Source organism: Brienomyrus brachyistius, chromosome 19 (assembly GCF_023856365.1).
Source record: "Brienomyrus brachyistius isolate T26 chromosome 19, BBRACH_0.4, whole genome shotgun sequence".
NCBI classification, from domain to species: Eukaryota; Metazoa; Chordata; class Actinopteri; order Osteoglossiformes; family Mormyridae; genus Brienomyrus; species Brienomyrus brachyistius.
The window spans coordinates 272,607-289,121 of record NC_064551.1 but is presented as its reverse complement, the minus strand read 5'-3'; the positions used below and the strand labels follow the sequence as shown (position 1 = coordinate 289,121).

The window sequence follows — 16,515 nt, the reverse complement described above, 5'->3', positions numbered from 1 at the left end:
ATTTTGCAAAACCCTTTGTCCACTATATTGGAAAAACCAATGCGTCATGGCAGCTGGAATAGAATAGAATAGAATAGTTACTTTATTGGCATTCAGAACATACACCAGTTAGTGCACATCAGAACGAAATTATGTTGCATTAACTCACCATCGACCTAGCAGATGCATTAATACAAAAAATCTTAAACTTCAAAAATATAAAATCTAAATTAGAAATAAATACATGCCACCAAAGGTCAGATACATAATAATAACGATACTTGTTCCCATCAAAGTGGTACACAACAAAAAATCAAATAGTGATCTGCAGCTATGTATCAGTGGGTGAGTAATTTGTAAAGTGAACTATTTGTTCCGGTCAATAATGCGGTGGGTGCATCACTTACATTTAAAAACACTTATCCACTGTTTGCATAATATTAATATCAAAAGAATTAAACATCAATCTCAACTACATAGTAAATGTTGCATAATTAAAGCATTGAAGGAAATGGGATGGAGATGGACTCTGAGCTGCTAAAGAGCATAGCAGGGGTCCTGCCTGTACACCACATAAGAGGGCAGAGCGGGGGTCCTGCCTGTACACCGCATAAGAGGGCAGAGTGGGGGTCCTGCCTGTACACCGCATAAGAGGGCAGAGTGGGGGTCCTGCCTGTACACCGCATAAGAGGGCAGATTGGGGGTCCTGCCTGTACACCGCATAAGAGGGCAGAGCGGGGGTCCTGCCTGTACACCGCATAAGAGGGCAGAGCAGGGGTCCTGCCTCTACACAGCATAAGAGGGCAGAGCGGGGGTCCTGCCTGTACACCACATAAGAGGGCAGAGCGGGGGTCCTGCCTGTACACAGCATAAGAGGGCAGAGCGGGGGTCCTGCCTGTACACAGCATAAGAGGGCAGAGCGGGGGTCCTGCCTGTACACAGCATAAGAGGGCAGAGCGGGGGTCCTGCCTGTACACCGCATAAGAGGGCAGAGTGGGGGTCCTGCCTGTACACCGCATAAGAGGGCAGAGCGGGGGTCCTGCCTGTACACCGCATAAGAGGGCAGAGCGGGGGTCCTGCCTGTACACAGCATAAGAGGGCAGAGCGGGGGTCCTGCCTGTACACAGCATAAGAGGGCAGAGCGGGGGTCCTGCCTGTACACCACATAAGAGGGCAGAGCGGGGGTCCTGCCTGTACACCGCATAAGAGGGCAGAGCGGGGGTCCTGCCTGTACACCGCATAAGAGGGCAGAGCGGGGGTCCTGCCTGTACACAGCATAAGAGGGCAGAGCGGGGGTCCTGCCTCTACACAGCATAAGAGGGCAGAGCGGGGGTCCTGCCTCTACACAGCATAAGAGGGCAGAGCGGGGGTCCTGCCTGTACACCGCATAAGAGGGCAGAGCGGGGGTCCTGCCTGTACACAGCATAAGAGGGCAGAGCGGGGGTCCTGCCTCTACACAGCATAAGAGGGCAGAGCGGGGGTCCTGCCTGTACACAGCATAAGAGGGCAGAGCGGGGGTCCTGCCTGTACACAGCATAAGAGGGCAGAGCGGGGGTCCTGCCTGTACACAGCATAAGAGGGCAGAGCGGGGGTCCTGCCTGTACACAGCATAAGAGGGCAGAGCGGGGGTCCTGCCTGTACACAGCATAAGAGGGCAGAGCAGGCTCTTAATTTTGCATATATGATAATAGGACATGTTAATACACATATTAAGGTGTTTTACTTTTGGGATTAATGAAACTGATTTTTAAAAATGCATCCACCCCAGTTCCCACTCCAAATGGAGAATAACCCAGACTTGTTACATGTGATGGTGCATATAGTGTACCCTGCCTCATGCCTTAAGCCGGTACTCTGTTACACCGTAATGGGATTATTGCTTATTTAAAGATAGATGCTGTGCCACTGAATTTTTACTGTACTGACACAGTTCTGACTCTAAATCCGACTTGTGGGTTTGATATTCAACAGTTTCCTGGAATTAAAGGCATCTGCTGTTCTACTGTGATACCCATTTGAGGAAAATCCAAATGGACCTGTACTGAAAATACCCCCCCCCCCCCCCCCCCCCGAGTTCTTGTTCTGTTACCATACACTGATCTGGGCTGACTCTGCCAGAACTTAATAAATCACAAATTAAAAGGAACCTGTGAGGTTCTTAGAAACGTTTCCTTTTCCAGGACACCATTAGCCTTTTAATGGTAAACTTTAGTTTTCCACAGGGGCACAGGATTCATTTCTTTAGTGTTTGATCTGAGAGGCCAAGAATTGAGTGAGACAAATAGATCCTTCTCTGATTCACAGGAAAAGCATCTTTGCATGTATATTTTTTTCAGTAGAAAAGTACCCCCCAGCCTTGCTAACCCTAACCCTAACCCTCCAAGTGACCCCCCAGCCTTGCTATACCCCTTCCCCATCCCTCCAAGTGACCCCCCAGCCTTGCTATACCCACTCCCCATCCCTCCAAGTGACCCCCCAGCCTTGCTATACCCCTTCCCCGTCCCTCCAAGTGACCCCCCAGCCTTGCTATACCCCTTCCCTGTGCCTCCAAGTGACTCCCCAGCCTTGCTATACCCCTTCCCCGTCCCTCCAAGTGACCCCCCAGCCTTGCTATACCCCTTCCCCGTCCCTCCAAGTGACCCCCCAGCCTTGCTATACCCCTTCCCCGTCCCTCCAAGTGACCCCCCAGCCTTGCTATACCCCTTCCCCGTCCCTCCAAGTGACCCCCCAGCCTTGCTATACCCCTTCCCCATCTCTCCAAGTGACCCCCCAGCCTTGCTATACCCCTTCCCCGTCCCTCCAAGTGACCCCCCAGCCTTGCTATACCCCTTCCCCGTCCCTCCAAGTGACCCCCCAGCCTTGCTATACCCCTTCCCCGTCCCTCCAAGTGACCCCCCAGCCTTGCTATACCCCTTCCCCGTCCCTCCAAGTGACCCCCCAGCCTTGCTATACCCCTTCCCCATCCCTCCAAGTGACCCCCCAGCCTTGCTATACCCCTTCCCTGTGCCTCCAAGTGACCCCCCAGCCTTGCTATACCCCTTCCCTGTGCCTCCAAGTGACCCCCCAGCCTTGCTATACCCCTTCCCTGTGCCTCCAAGTGACCCCCCAGCCTTGCTATACCCCTTCCCTGTGCCTCCAAGTGACCCCCCAGCCTTGCTATACCCCTTCCCTGTGCCTCCAAGTGACCCCCCAGCCTTGCTATACCCCTTCCCCGTCCCTCCAAGTGACCCCCCAGCCTTGCTATACCCCTTCCCTGTGCCTCCAAGTGACCCCCCAGCCTTGCTATACCCCTTCCCTGTGCCTCCAAGTGACCCCCCAGCCTTGCTATACCCCTTCCCTGTGCCTCCAAGTGACCCCCCAGCCTTGCTATACCCCTTCCCTGTGCCTCCAAGTGACCCCCCAGCCTTGCTATACCCCTTCCCCATCCCTCCAAGTGACCCCCCAGCCTTGCTATACCCCTTCCCCGTCCCTCCAAGTGACCCCCCAGCCTTGCTATACCCCTTCCCTGTGCCTCCAAGTGACCCCCCAGCCTTGCTATACCCCTTCCCCGTCCCTCCAAGTGACCCCCCAGCCTTGCTATACCCCTTCCCTGTGCCTCCAAGTGACCCCCCAGCCTTGCTATACCCCTTCCCTGTGCCTCCAAGTGACCCCCCAGCCTTGCTATACCCCTTCCCTGTGCCTCCAAGTGACCCCCCAGCCTTGCTATACCCCTTCCCTGTGCCTCCAAGTGACCCCCCAGCCTTGCTATACCCCTTCCCTGTGCCTCCAAGTGACCCCCCAGCCTTGCTATACCCCTTCCCTGTGCCTCCAAGTGACCCCCCAGCCTTGCTATACCCCTTCCCCGTCCCTCCAAGTGACCCCCCAGCCTTGCTATACATCCTTGCCTTGCTGTGTTTCTGCCCTGTTTCTCAGCACTTGTTCCATGAGTTTACTTTGGCTGGTGGGGGCTCCTGTCTGGGATTTTTCAGTGGGGTAATTGCCTTTGCCTCAGGCTGCAACAATTTAGTTGGGGGGTAATTTGTTATTTTGATAAGCTAGTGTCTTTATGGGGAGTTGATGGGGGCCTCGTTACTGTAGCAGCTCTTCAACCCCCTCCCCACCCCTGGGGGGTTAAAAAAATTGTCAGCTTCTCTCCAGGCCATCATTTCTCTTCCAGTAGCGGCAAGGTGAGCCGAATCTGCCAGGTGGTTCTTGGCTGTTCCTCAAAGGCATTTCATAGCCACATCCTATTTTACAGATATATTTCCTGCTGTTGTTGTGGTACATTTTAGTGTAAAGAAATGGCTTCCCATCCATTATACCTTTTCAAGCTTGGCAGCAAAGGACAGCCACCTGCAGTGATGCCCATGGACCTGGGGGCTATGGGACATGCTCAAGGGCCCATGGACATATGGCGATTCTGCTGAAGCGGGTCTTGAACTGGCAACCACCCGATCACAGGCACAGTGTGATCTAAGCAACTGAATGTGGTGTCACTGTTGGTGTCACACATGGTGGTTCCATTTCCTGAGAAACATCGTCCCTCCTGGGCTTTTCACACACTTCACTGTCTAGAGGTCACAGTGAACGGTGTGATAACAAACCCCTTCTTGATGAAAGAGGGCACAGAAGAATGGTCAGATGCAACAAACATAACTGGATGTGACTGTTGTGGCAGTTCTGAAGGCAAAAGTGGGTCCCACTAGCTTGGTGAAAGCAGTAATATGTCCACTCCGGATTAGCTTATTATGCTTATTTGCAATTTCAAATGTATATTTGAAAAATTTCTGAAATTCTTCTAGATCAGGGCAACAGCCCTTCTAATCCAAGGATTTAATGCAAGTAATAAAAAATAGTTTGCAAAAGGAATGAGATTTGAGACTTTATTTAGACTTTATCACATTGTGAATAAGCAAGAGGAATCTTCTGACCAATGCTGCCACTTAGTGTTACTCACAGCACTGAACTAGGCAGTGTGTCACCCCTCAGACCTCACATTCACCCCCACAAGCACACACTGCACTTGTCTTACAGTGTCACGGTACTGACCTCTGTCCCAGCCTCCCACCCCCCGGACCTACATACACCCTACAAGCACGGACACGTATAATTGTATTACATATCCGGCATTGGAAATAAATTTAACTTATGCTTTCAAATGCATAATTTCTACTCTTGTGGTGCATAATTTGATTCTGAAGGACATTATATTCACAGCGTGGTTCAGTCACAGGCATGCAGTGACGTCTCTAAGTAGTTACGTGTTTCTGCATTCTGCATGAGCTCTGCATTTGCCTTTGTTTTGTCTGGAAACACCAAGGATGGATGCTAATGCTCGCATTGCAAGAAAAATTAATCTCTGTCATCATGGTCCTTTTGTAGACCACCCAGAAAGCATATAACACAAGTACAGAGTTTTCATCTCAAAGTCTGCCTAGCTTTTAAAAATCTGACTCCTTAACTTAGTCTGGATAATTGAATGCAAAGATACAACAAAACACTCTAAATATGGTTTCTGTTACATTAATATGCTATATTCAGTATGTCGGCTGAGTCACATCACATCAGCATCCACAAGTCGTCACATTAGAGCAGTCAGTACATGGAGTTTTCTGAAATGGGCTTTATGGCTGTAAGATCAGACAGACCCAGATGTAAAGTATTCGCCGTGGCACTGTCCTGTGCATTCTGCCGTGGTGTCTACTCAGCCTGGATGGCCTTGGCAGACTTGGGGTCACTATCCAGATGGGAGGCTCCTGTCATGCCCTGCTCGTCGGCTCCTCCTGTGTGCCACGCCCCCTGCCTACCCACGTGTGTTTCCCGGATTGTACCCAGCTGTGTCTGATTATTTTCAATCAGTCCTGTGTATTTCAGTCCGTGTCTTACCCGAGTCCTTTGTCCGTCATTGATGTTAGTTGGCGTTACATTTCTCCTGCTCCCCGTTACTTTATTAAACCCCCGTTTTCCCCGTATCCCGCTTGCCTGCCTGCTCCTTCCACGCCCTTCCGCACGATCGCCGCTCTCCCCGCGCCAGATCGTGACAGAATGACAGACCACAAAAAGAAGAGAAGGAGGAGGAAGAGGCTCCCGGAAGAGCCGGTCTATCTGGGCGCCTGCTCGCTCTCCAGCCCCTGGCTCCCTCAGGAGGAGGAGCTCGTCCTGGGTCCCGACCTGGGACCGTACGGTCTGGGACCCTGCTCCCTGGCAAGGCTCTGGGCTCCAAGCGAAGACGAAGAAGACGAGCCCTTCGTCTTCCCAGACCTCGATCCCCTCCCCGCGGAACATCTGCCGCCCCTCGAGCGGTGCGATTACCGGCCCGAGCGGCAGACAACTTGGGGAGGGAGTAAAGCGGTGCAGGAAGCCATCCCGCGAGTCCCCCGCTCTCTTAAAGGGGCCACGCCCGTTTCACCCGCGGCGGCTTTCGCCAACAAATACTTCACCCTCCAGGGACTTTACTGGAGGGTGATGGGGGAGCCGGTGGAAAGGGAGGATCCCGAGGCGGAACGGCTCTCCGTTCGGCTATTGAGGGATTTCGCCGCGATCACTCCTACCTCTCCGGAGAGTGAGCTGGAGAGACTGGCGGATAGTATCCGGAGGCTCATCACACTCCGGAGAGCCCCGGCCGCGACTCCAGCGTCCGAGCAAGAGGCGCCCCCTCTGGCTCCAGCACCGGTGCAGCCGCCGCTGCCGCCTGCGCAGCCTGGACAGCTTTCTTCGCTGCCGGCGGACCCCGCTCCCGTGCAGCCGCCATTGCCGGCGGACCCCGCTCCCGTGCAGCCGCCATTGCCGGCGGACCCCGCTCCCGTGCAGCCGCCATTGCCGGCGGACCCCGCTCCCGTGCAGCCGCCGCCGCCTGCGCAGCCGCCTTCGCTGCCCCCTTCGCCTGCTGCAGCTCCAGGGCAGGCGCCCCCACTGCAGCCACCTGCAGCTCCAGGGCAGGCGCCCCCACTGCAGCCACCTGCAGCTCCAGGGCAGGCGCCCCCACTGCAGCCACCTGCAGCTCCAGGGCAGGCGCCCCCACTGCAGCCACCTGCAGCTCCAGGGCAGGCGCCCCCCCAGACTTCCGCTCCAGTCCCTGACCGCACTCCAGTCCCTGACCGCGCTCCAGTCCCTGACCGCGTTCCTGTCCCTGACCGCGTTCCTGTCCCTGACCGCCCTGCAGCAGCCCCAGAGGCGCCCCCTCCGCCTGCAGCAGCCCCAGAGGCGCCCCGAGTGACTTTACTTCCTGGCCCCGTTCCTACTCCCGCTCCAAGTCCCTTGGCCCCGGTTCCCGAGGAGGTCCCCGAAGACTCCACCGCAGCTCCTCCCTCTATGGAGGTGGAGGAGCTGGAATGGGACCCCTCGGGGACGGAACTTGTGACCCCTTGTCCCTCGCCCCAGCAGCGTCGACCCCGACCTAGGGTCGGCCTGTCTGTGTCCCGCAGGGGAAGGGGACACAGACGCAGGGCTGGGGTCCCGCCCGCCCTGCCCCCTGGCTCGCCCTGCCTCGCCTGCGCTGGGGCTCGGTTGGCGCCTGCGGGTCCTGGCCCTCCGGGTCGGCTGTCGCATGCGGGTCCCCCTCCGATGCCTCGTCGCCCTGCCTCGCTCCCCCCTCCGGTGCCTGGTCGGTCGCCTGGGGGTTCCCCGACGGCGGCTCCTCGGTCGCCTGCGGGGCCTCTACCTTCGGCCCGTCGGAGGACGTCGCCTCCTGCGGCGGCTCCCCCCCTCGCCTTGCCTTCGCCCTGGCCCCTTCCAGCTCCCTCGTCCCCTTCCCTGGTGCTCCCTCCTGCTCCCTCCCTGGCCCCTCCGTGGGTCCCTCGCCCTGTCTCCTCTGCCCCTCCGTGGTCCCCTCCAGCTCCGGCCTCCCGGCCGTCTGCGGCCCCTCCGGCTGCCGCCCATCGCCCGCTGGGTCTCCCTCGGGCTCCCCTTTGTTCCCCCTCCTTGTCTCCCTACGCCCCTGCCTTTGTCCCGCCTGTCTCTGCCCCTTCGTTTTCTGCTCGCCCTTTCGTTCCGCCCGTCTCTGTTCCTTGTGCCCCGGTGTACCCGCCTTGCACTCCTGGCCCCTTTGTTCCTCCTGTTCCCGCTGTGTCTCCCTTCCTGGTCTGTCTCTCTGCTTTCCCGACCCTCTGTCAGGTTTTGTCCTTTGTCTTGTCCCTGGCTGTGTTTTGTGCCTCGGTCCTGTTTCCTGTCTCTCGTTGATGGTTCTGTTTTTATTGCTCCAGGTCCCGGTTCCCGTGTCCCGTCTGTCGCCTCCTCCCTGGCGCGCCCGGTGAAGCGCGCCTTTGGGGGGGGGTTCTGTCATGCCCTGCTCGTCGGCTCCTCCTGTGTGCCACGCCCCCTGCCTACCCACGTGTGTTTCCCGGATTGTACCCAGCTGTGTCTGATTATTTTCAATCAGTCCTGTGTATTTCAGTCCGTGTCTTACCGTCCTTTGTCCGTCATTGATGTTAGTTGGCGTTACATGTCTCCTGCTCCCCGTTACTTTATTAAACCCCCGTTTTCCCCGTATCCCGCTTGCCTGCCTGCTCCTTCCACGCCCTTCCGCACGATCGCCGCTCTCCCCGCGCCAGATCGTGACAGCTCCGGAGTAACATCCAAAATCTGGAAAAAGAACCAGGACACAGTATTAAAAAACAAAACTGAAACAATCAGACTGTGAAATGTCAGTACTGTTAACGACAGAGGTCAGTGGAGAAAGGCCACTATCACCAGGGTAACATCGAGGCCACCAGTGCAAACAGTCCAACAGTGACCATCCAAAAGGCGTCTCCAAGCACACAACCTATCAACCCTTCAAGCTTCTGGAGACGCACAGGACTCAGGGGTGATGCTGCTGGGGGGGGCTGTTACGGTGACCGTTGAGGGTTTAACAGGGATGCAGGTAACTGCTACGCAAGTATGCATTCAGTGTGTTAACTGATATCATAACAGCACAAATATGTACTTACTGTATGTGTATTTGTGCTGCCAGTACAAAAGGTTAGAGTGCCTTTACAGGGCTAATTCTTAGTTCATTAGTGGTATAAAGGTTAAAATACATGGTAATTTCTTGTTACAGCACAGTAAATGCACATAAAATAACCGCATTTGCGCTGTTACAACAAGAAATTGCCATGCATGTCGCTTTACATGGTGAATGCGTTTGTGCGCACCAGTCATGCGCATACCTGCTCTTTATGGAATGCTCCTGTCTGCTCCAGCTGACACAGCTGTAAGTAGTGTTCATGTAATGCATTTTTATATTTGCACATCACTTCAGCACAGATCACCTTCAAGGAGCCTATTTCAACCACAGCTACTCACTTTCCTCTGTTGTAAATTGTGATCAAATGCAGTCCTTGATTGTCTTTTATGCTAAATACCTCGTTAAGTCTGTGGCAACATCCATTTCTTTGAATGAGGTTTTTTTTTTCCATATTGATGTTGCAAGTAAGAACTTCAGTAGAAACATTACTTTACCGTGGTGTCAAAGAATAACAAGGGAATGCTGTTCATTACTTATCAAAACACTTGTTAAGTTGTTGTGGGTAAATATGGAACAGACACATATGAAAGTAATGAAGCGTATGATATGTCTCCATATAACAGTGTGGAAATAGGGGTGCAGAGTATATAAGTGAATATCAACATTTCTTTATGTGTTAAGGCCTTCAAGTGCGGAGATGTTTGCTTGGGCATTAGTGGGACTTCCTGCTGGCCCAAGGCCAGAGCTGATTCTCTGGGTTTGCAAGGAGGGATAGTTCCACTCCATAAACCATCCCGATATTCATCATCTAGTACGCCATTAACCGCTTTATGTCGGCAGTGCTTAGCCGCATGTGTAATGACGGCCACAGTGAGGGCCGCGAGGCCTGGCTGAGGAATGCCAGGCGTGATGAAAGGCTTGTTATCAGATAGCCTTGCAGAGCCTCGGTCCGTCCTGCGCTCAGGGAGCACCATGCATACCTACCAGCACAGGGGTTTTCATGCTGCAGATGTGCTACCAAGGCCCGGCTTTGCTCGTCTCACAGACCTAAAGCAGCAAATTCCTCTCCAATAGTGTCGGCTTCCTGTGCCCTCATGTGGTGGGTGTGTTTTGATTAAGCTGTTTGTGGTTTTTGTGTCAAATTGGCTCATCCTGTGATTCAGGGCTTTTTGGGATTTGTTACTGAAAATCACTGTGAATGATGAAAATTTCTGACACAACAATGTGCAAAAACAGCCTTGTTCTATTGGTGGGTTTAATTTTCCTTAGTCAAGTCGCAAGCTCCTCTCCTCAATGCAGTAATTCTAGACAGGCAGCAGGAAGAGTCAGTAAGCCATATATGAGGTGAATGAGACAGTAAGTCGTGTATGAGGTGTATGAGAGAGTAAGTCGTGTATGAGGTATATGAGAGAGTAAGTCGTGTATGAAGTGTATGAGACAATAAGCCATGTATGAGGTTAGAGACTTTGTGTGAATCATCTTTATTGATAATGGGACCTGTTCTGGGAAAGGTCTGGCTTTTATGAATGGAATAGACTCCATCCTAATTGGAGGGGATCACTTATGGTGTCCTGAGTGGCATCCCGAGTGGCGTCCTGAGTGGCATCCTGAGTGGCGTCCCGAGTGGCGCGAACAAAACACAGATCAGGACAAGGTGTGTGACATTTGATGGTATGTACAAAAATACATACAGTATGTGCAAATCAATACATTTTTGCAAACTACAATGAATACGTAGTATATAATGGTGTAAAGCATGGCAGGGGGTGACAGTCCTTCATATGACTCTTTTAGTCCCCCTTTCAACCTGGTTACCGCATTGAGGTGAAAACTTTTCTTAAGTGTGATTTTGTCAGCTTTGACTGCTCTGTACCTTGAGCTTTGACTGCTCTGTACCTTGAGCTTTGACTGCTCTGTACCTTGGGCTTTGACTGCTCTGTACCTTGGGCTTTGACTGATCTGTACCTTGGGCTTTGACTGCTCTGTACCTTGAGCTTTGACTGCTCTGTACCTTGAGCTTTGACTGCTCTGTACCTTGGGCTTTGACTGCTCTGTACCTTGTACCAGATGGCAGCAATTTGAACAAATGGTGTCCAGGGTGTCACCGAGGATGGTCATGGCTCTCCATAGACAGCAGGAGATATAGATGTCTTGCAGGGAAGGTAGTAGAGAGCCGGTCATATTCTCTGCATTCCTGATGATTTCCTGCAGAGCAGTAAAACTGAAATACCAGACATGTTGAAATTAAAACATAAGATATGTACACATATGTTCTCTAAGGCATCACATGTAAGGTCTGAGTTACATGCTCAGAATATACAGAAAGCCACAATTTGTCACTAAATTGTAGAGTACAAAACATGTACTGTAAATATCACTCAGCAATTAACATTAACTGAATACAAACACAAAACATCCCACTTACAGTAAATGCCCTCTATACTAAAAAATAATTTTGTAAACAACAAAAAGGTGCTTACGATTCTAACAAGCGGACAAATCAATGGATTATAACAGACAGGAAAACAATGCATTGGAATTTCCTCGCACCTGACACACGGCATCACTTCCTGCTTCCTGAATTGCTGCTGTACCACCAAGCTATTACCACCAAGTGCAGTGCTAAAATGATTTAAACATTAAACAGACTGCCCCGGGGGCAGAACAACAGTCCTGCAGTTAAGCTGAGGCTCCCTCGGGCTATATTTTCACTGTTCTTACTGTTATCTTGGGTTTGATTATCACCGGTGTGTAGATAGGGGTCAGACAAGTACTCTAAGGGTGTTCAGACAATCCTAGATAGAAGCAAGGATGTTGCTTTGGTAGCCATTCATGATGCTGGTTTAGACATGATTTGGACATTTGAGCCTCTGGTAGGACATTTAACATGCTGATAGTGTTTTGGCGACACAGTCTTAAGATTGATTTGGTTGAAATCGCCCGCAATGATAAAAACTCCATCAGAACATGGACAGTTGAGAGTCTATGATTGAGAGCAGTGTACTCAGTGCTACTTTACCGTTAGCTTAAGGTGGAACATACACGACTTTAATGATAACAACTGTAAACTGCCTGGGCAAATAAAATGGCATATAATTGGGAGACATTCCAGAGCAATGTCTTTCAGTAATTGCAGTGTAGGCACAACAGTGTTTGTGCATGTAAATGCAGAGTCCTGCACCACATATCTTAGCAGAATCACCAGTTCTCTCACTGCAGCACAGTGCAGTGAGCGACCAGCTAATACCATTGCTGTACTGGGAATCGGGCTGCAGCCGGGATTCTGTGAATATCATCATGTTGTAATCCTGGTTAAATCCTCAGGTGGTAATCCAACACATCAGCTCTGCTGTAAATTCTGTCAGCTCTTATTATATTAATTCAATACAATTCATTTGTATTTATTGTTACAATTGGCTTCAGCATTGGATTCAGTGAATAAATATTTATGATTATAATTTCTAATATTAGTTGTGATTAATTACGATTAATCACAGAAAATGGTGATTTATTAGTAAATTTTGAAATCAATGTATAGCCCTAAAAGTTATGACTATCATTTTTAATAGGAAGTATCATATGCATTTATACGTGTTCATAATCATCACCTTAATATCATAAAAACTGTCATTCTTTTGCAAGTTCTTTTATTTTTTGATGTTTCTTAACAGAAGGTGTTAAAATTAATAATAGTATTTTAAGCTTTTCACATTTAACAAAATGACTGTATATTTCTGTGCTCAACATCCCCAGTGTGTCTTGGAAAAACTCCAATCCACCCAAGCAGCTCTCAGCAATGCGTACGGATGCATGGAATGGCTACGGTCACAATCCACCCAAGCAGCTCACAGCAATGCATACGGATGCATGGAATGGCTACGGTCACAATCCACCTAAGCAGCTCACAGCAATGCGTACGGATGCATGGAATGGCTACGGTCACACGGCACCCTTCGTGGTCATCGGTAAGGTCACGAAGGTGTCTCTCATAGGCAGGGTAACAGGTTAAGGAATCTGGGAGGAAGGGAGCCATGAACTTAGTAACATTACTACTCAGCCGGACTCATCAAATTACGGCGATGCCTAACATTTTCAGCTAAATATATATCACTCAATTAAATGTATTAATCTGATAATTTACTATACTTTCTGAAAAAATATGTTCCCAACATAATATACATTTTGTTATGTTAATTTAAGTTGATTGATGGATTGCCAAGGGTATTCTGATGATATTCTGTGAGTATGTTGTTTTAAAATTTGTTTTTAAGTGTTTCTTCTTTCTTGTTCCAAAATATTTATTACTATTATTATTATTATTTCCTTCAAGAGTTGTTACTTAGAATCATAGCTTAAATGTTTCGTACATTTTTATGCTGACCATGGCATAAATATTAATAGTACTGATGTTCATAATTACATCATATGTTGTATGTAAGCAGTAAAAAAATATTTTAAAAGACTGTAATCAAATTCATGACAATAATTATAAAAGAAACTTATAAAATATTGAGTACAAGATTCATAATCGTATTTTTGTAAATTAGTTTACCGTTATTTAATTGACAAATTGAAATGCAAAACATATAAAGTATATTCACCTTGAATTATGTACAGTCCTTACAATCCATAGATACATCTTCATTAAGGAATACCGAAAAACAAGAGGTATTAATTTAAATTATGCATATGGGCACAAACATAAATAATTGCTCTACTGTTTGTATAAATGTACGATCAATCATGCATTGAAGAAGAGCTGTATGGACAAGGAAGTAGGAGAAGCCAGAATGACCACCTGCTGCAGTCTCTTTTCACAGAGATGTTCTGTAATTTCCCACTAATACAGTTTTTCTCCATTGCTCTGGCATATTTCTTAAACCATACTTAACATTCTCAAGATTGACTTTTCTCAAACAGTTCATAGCACAACACTATGGTTTAGCTGTAAAAGCCTGTAACCCGCTGAAAACAATTAACTCGTGCCTCAAAAACAAACAATTCCACCAATGAATTAGTCAGTGCCACCAAAATGAGAAGCACAATCAGCATCGTTTTACAGTTTCTCGATTGCTTTGGCACATTTCAGGAAACATACTTAACATTCTCAAAACTATAGAAGCATTTCTCAGAACAGTACATTCCACTTGTCTGTACTTCTGCTGCAAAAGTCACTTGTTGCTTACAATACCTGTACTTCCAAACTCATATTATTTGGTTTATCATTCCCGATTGCTGCAGGCAGAGACTGGAACAGTTTGCATATTTAGTTGTTTCATATCTGAATATTACAATGCAATGATGAAAATATTGTATTTTGTATTAGTGTCCATCCATCCATTTTCCAAACCACTTATCCTACTGGGTCGCGGGGGGTCCAGAGCCTATCCCAGAAGCGATGGGCATGAGGCAGGGAACAACCCAGGATGGGGGGCCAGCCCATCGCAGGGCACACTCACACACCATTCACTCTCACATGCACACGCAATTTAGTAACTCCAATTAGCCTCAGCATGTTTTTGGACTGTGGGGGGAAACCGGAGTACCCGGAGGAAACCCCACGACGACATGGGGAGAACATGCAAACTCCACACACATGTGACCCAGGCGGAGACTCGAACCCGGGTCCCAGAGGTATGAGGCAGCCGTTGCTAACCACTGCACCACCATGCCGCCCCTGGTGTTGTTGTGTTTGTATTATTTGTTTATGTTTCTCTTTAGGTTTTACCCCCTTGTCCTCAAAAGGTTCTTTTGCCGTTTTGCCGTCAATGTAAATAAAAAATTGTTCTCAGTAACTTGCCTGGAAAAATAAAGGTTAAATAAAAAAGAGGTAAATCAAACTGTCAGTTTTGTTCAGTTTTATGAATTTTTGTACGTCAAAAAATAAGTCCAATAACTTGTATTAACAATTTGTTGACAGCTCTAGTACCCCTCAGCCAAGTTAGAAAATGTAGCTTCAAACCAGCTGTAAAATTAGGTCCTTTCATCTTTCTCTTTTTTCACATATTTATTGTTGATAAAGTTACTGATAACTAAAAATAAACATATGTAATATATTTTTATTACTATAACTCCAGTGTAGTGTAGTTTATCATTTTAAAGCTAAATAATAAAAAATAAACAACTTGTTAAATCAACTAAAAATCAATTCAAGAGAAAGGCTGCCCTCTAGTGCCGTGAAGTGAAACATCAGCCTTATTCTTACAGTTTGATTCGATTGCTTCGGCACATTTGATGAAACATACTTAACATTCTTAAGAGTACAAGAGCATTTCCAAAATGTCAATGCATATAGCAGAAGTTATAGTATTTTTTCTCAGAATGCTTACATACAATTTCTAAAACTATAGCTTATTTTTACATAACCACACGAACATACCCTGAAAACACCAGTACAACAGGAAAAACGTTGCAAAACTCTTGAGAAAGCACATATCTCATTGTAAACTATATAAACACTTATTAAATGGTTTGGGGGAATGAATAATGTAAAGCACTTAGAGACTATGTAATGTTGCGGAAATGCAGTATACAAACAAAATTGAATTGAAATTGAATCGATACTTTTGCATCAAACTTGTATATTGCCAATTGAATACAGCATCCTAATCACAACCTACACACTGGTGGGATAAAATGCACAAAACCTGGGGTGAAAGTGGCTTCATGTTCCTTATTAATATGATAACACTGCATGTACAATCAGGGAAGTATTAATGTATGGATAGGATATTAATGTATTAATATGATAACGTTGGATGTACAAGCAGGGAAGTATTAATGTATTAATATGATAACATTGGATGTACAGGCAGGGAAGTATTAATGTATTAATATGATAACATTGGATGTACAGGCAGGGAAGTATTAATGTATTAATATGATATTAATTTATTAATATAACGATGGATGTACAGGCAGGGAAGTATTAATGTATTAATATGATATTCATTTATTAATATGATAACATTGGATGTACAGGCAGGGAAGTATTAATGTATTAATATGATAATGTTATATGGACAGGCAGGGAAGTATTAATGTATTAATATGATAATGTTATGTGGACAGGCAGGGAAGTATTAATGTATTAATATGATAATGTTATATGGACAGGCAGGGAAGTATTAATGTATTAATGTGATAATGTTATATGGACAAGCAGGGAAGTATTAATATGATAATGTTATATGGACAGGCAGGCATGTAAACAAAGCATAACATAAACCATTCAAATGAGCAAAACTCAAAATAGTTTTTTTATGTAATATACACTGCTCAAAAAAATGTAAGGAACACTATTTAATCAGAGTATAGCATCAAGTCTATTAAAATTCTGGGATGTTGATCTGGTCAGTTAGGTAGCGGAGGGGGTTGTTAAACAGTTTCAGCTGCTTTGGTGTTAATGAAATTATCAACAGGTGAACTAGAGGGGCAACAATGAGACGACCCCCAACACAGGAATGGTTTAACAGGTGGAGGCCACTGGCATTTTCCCCTCCTCATCTTTTCTTACGGTTTTTTCACTAGTTTTGCATTTGGCGACGGTCAGTGTCACTACCGGTAGCATGAGGCGATGCCTGGACCCTACAGAGGTTGCACAGGTAGTCCAA

General features: G+C 47.8%; 1 protein-coding gene across 1 annotated transcript; it reads left to right on the top strand.

The window, feature by feature from the left end:
* Window positions 1-364: 364 nt before the first annotated feature.
* Window positions 365-9,834, top strand: LOC125715059 (uncharacterized). Its single transcript, XM_048986285.1, has 4 exons — window positions 365-369; window positions 2,490-3,780; window positions 6,103-6,696; window positions 9,715-9,834. The coding sequence occupies exons 1-4, from the start codon at window positions 365-367 to the stop codon at window positions 9,832-9,834; spliced, it is 2,010 nt and encodes a 669-aa protein (XP_048842242.1).
* The last annotated feature ends 6,681 nt before the right edge of the window (window positions 9,835-16,515 follow it).

Bases quoted from the DNA above. Each gene is read 5' to 3' on its own strand.
- LOC125715059 (XM_048986285.1), top strand. The intron at 3,781-6,102 runs GTGCCTCCAAGT...TGGCTCCCTCAG, and splicing joins CCTTGCTATACCCCTTCCCT to GAGGAGGAGCTCGTCCTGGG. The intron at 6,697-9,714 runs GTGCAGCCGCCA...TTCATCATCTAG, and splicing joins TGCCGGCGGACCCCGCTCCC to TACGCCATTAACCGCTTTAT.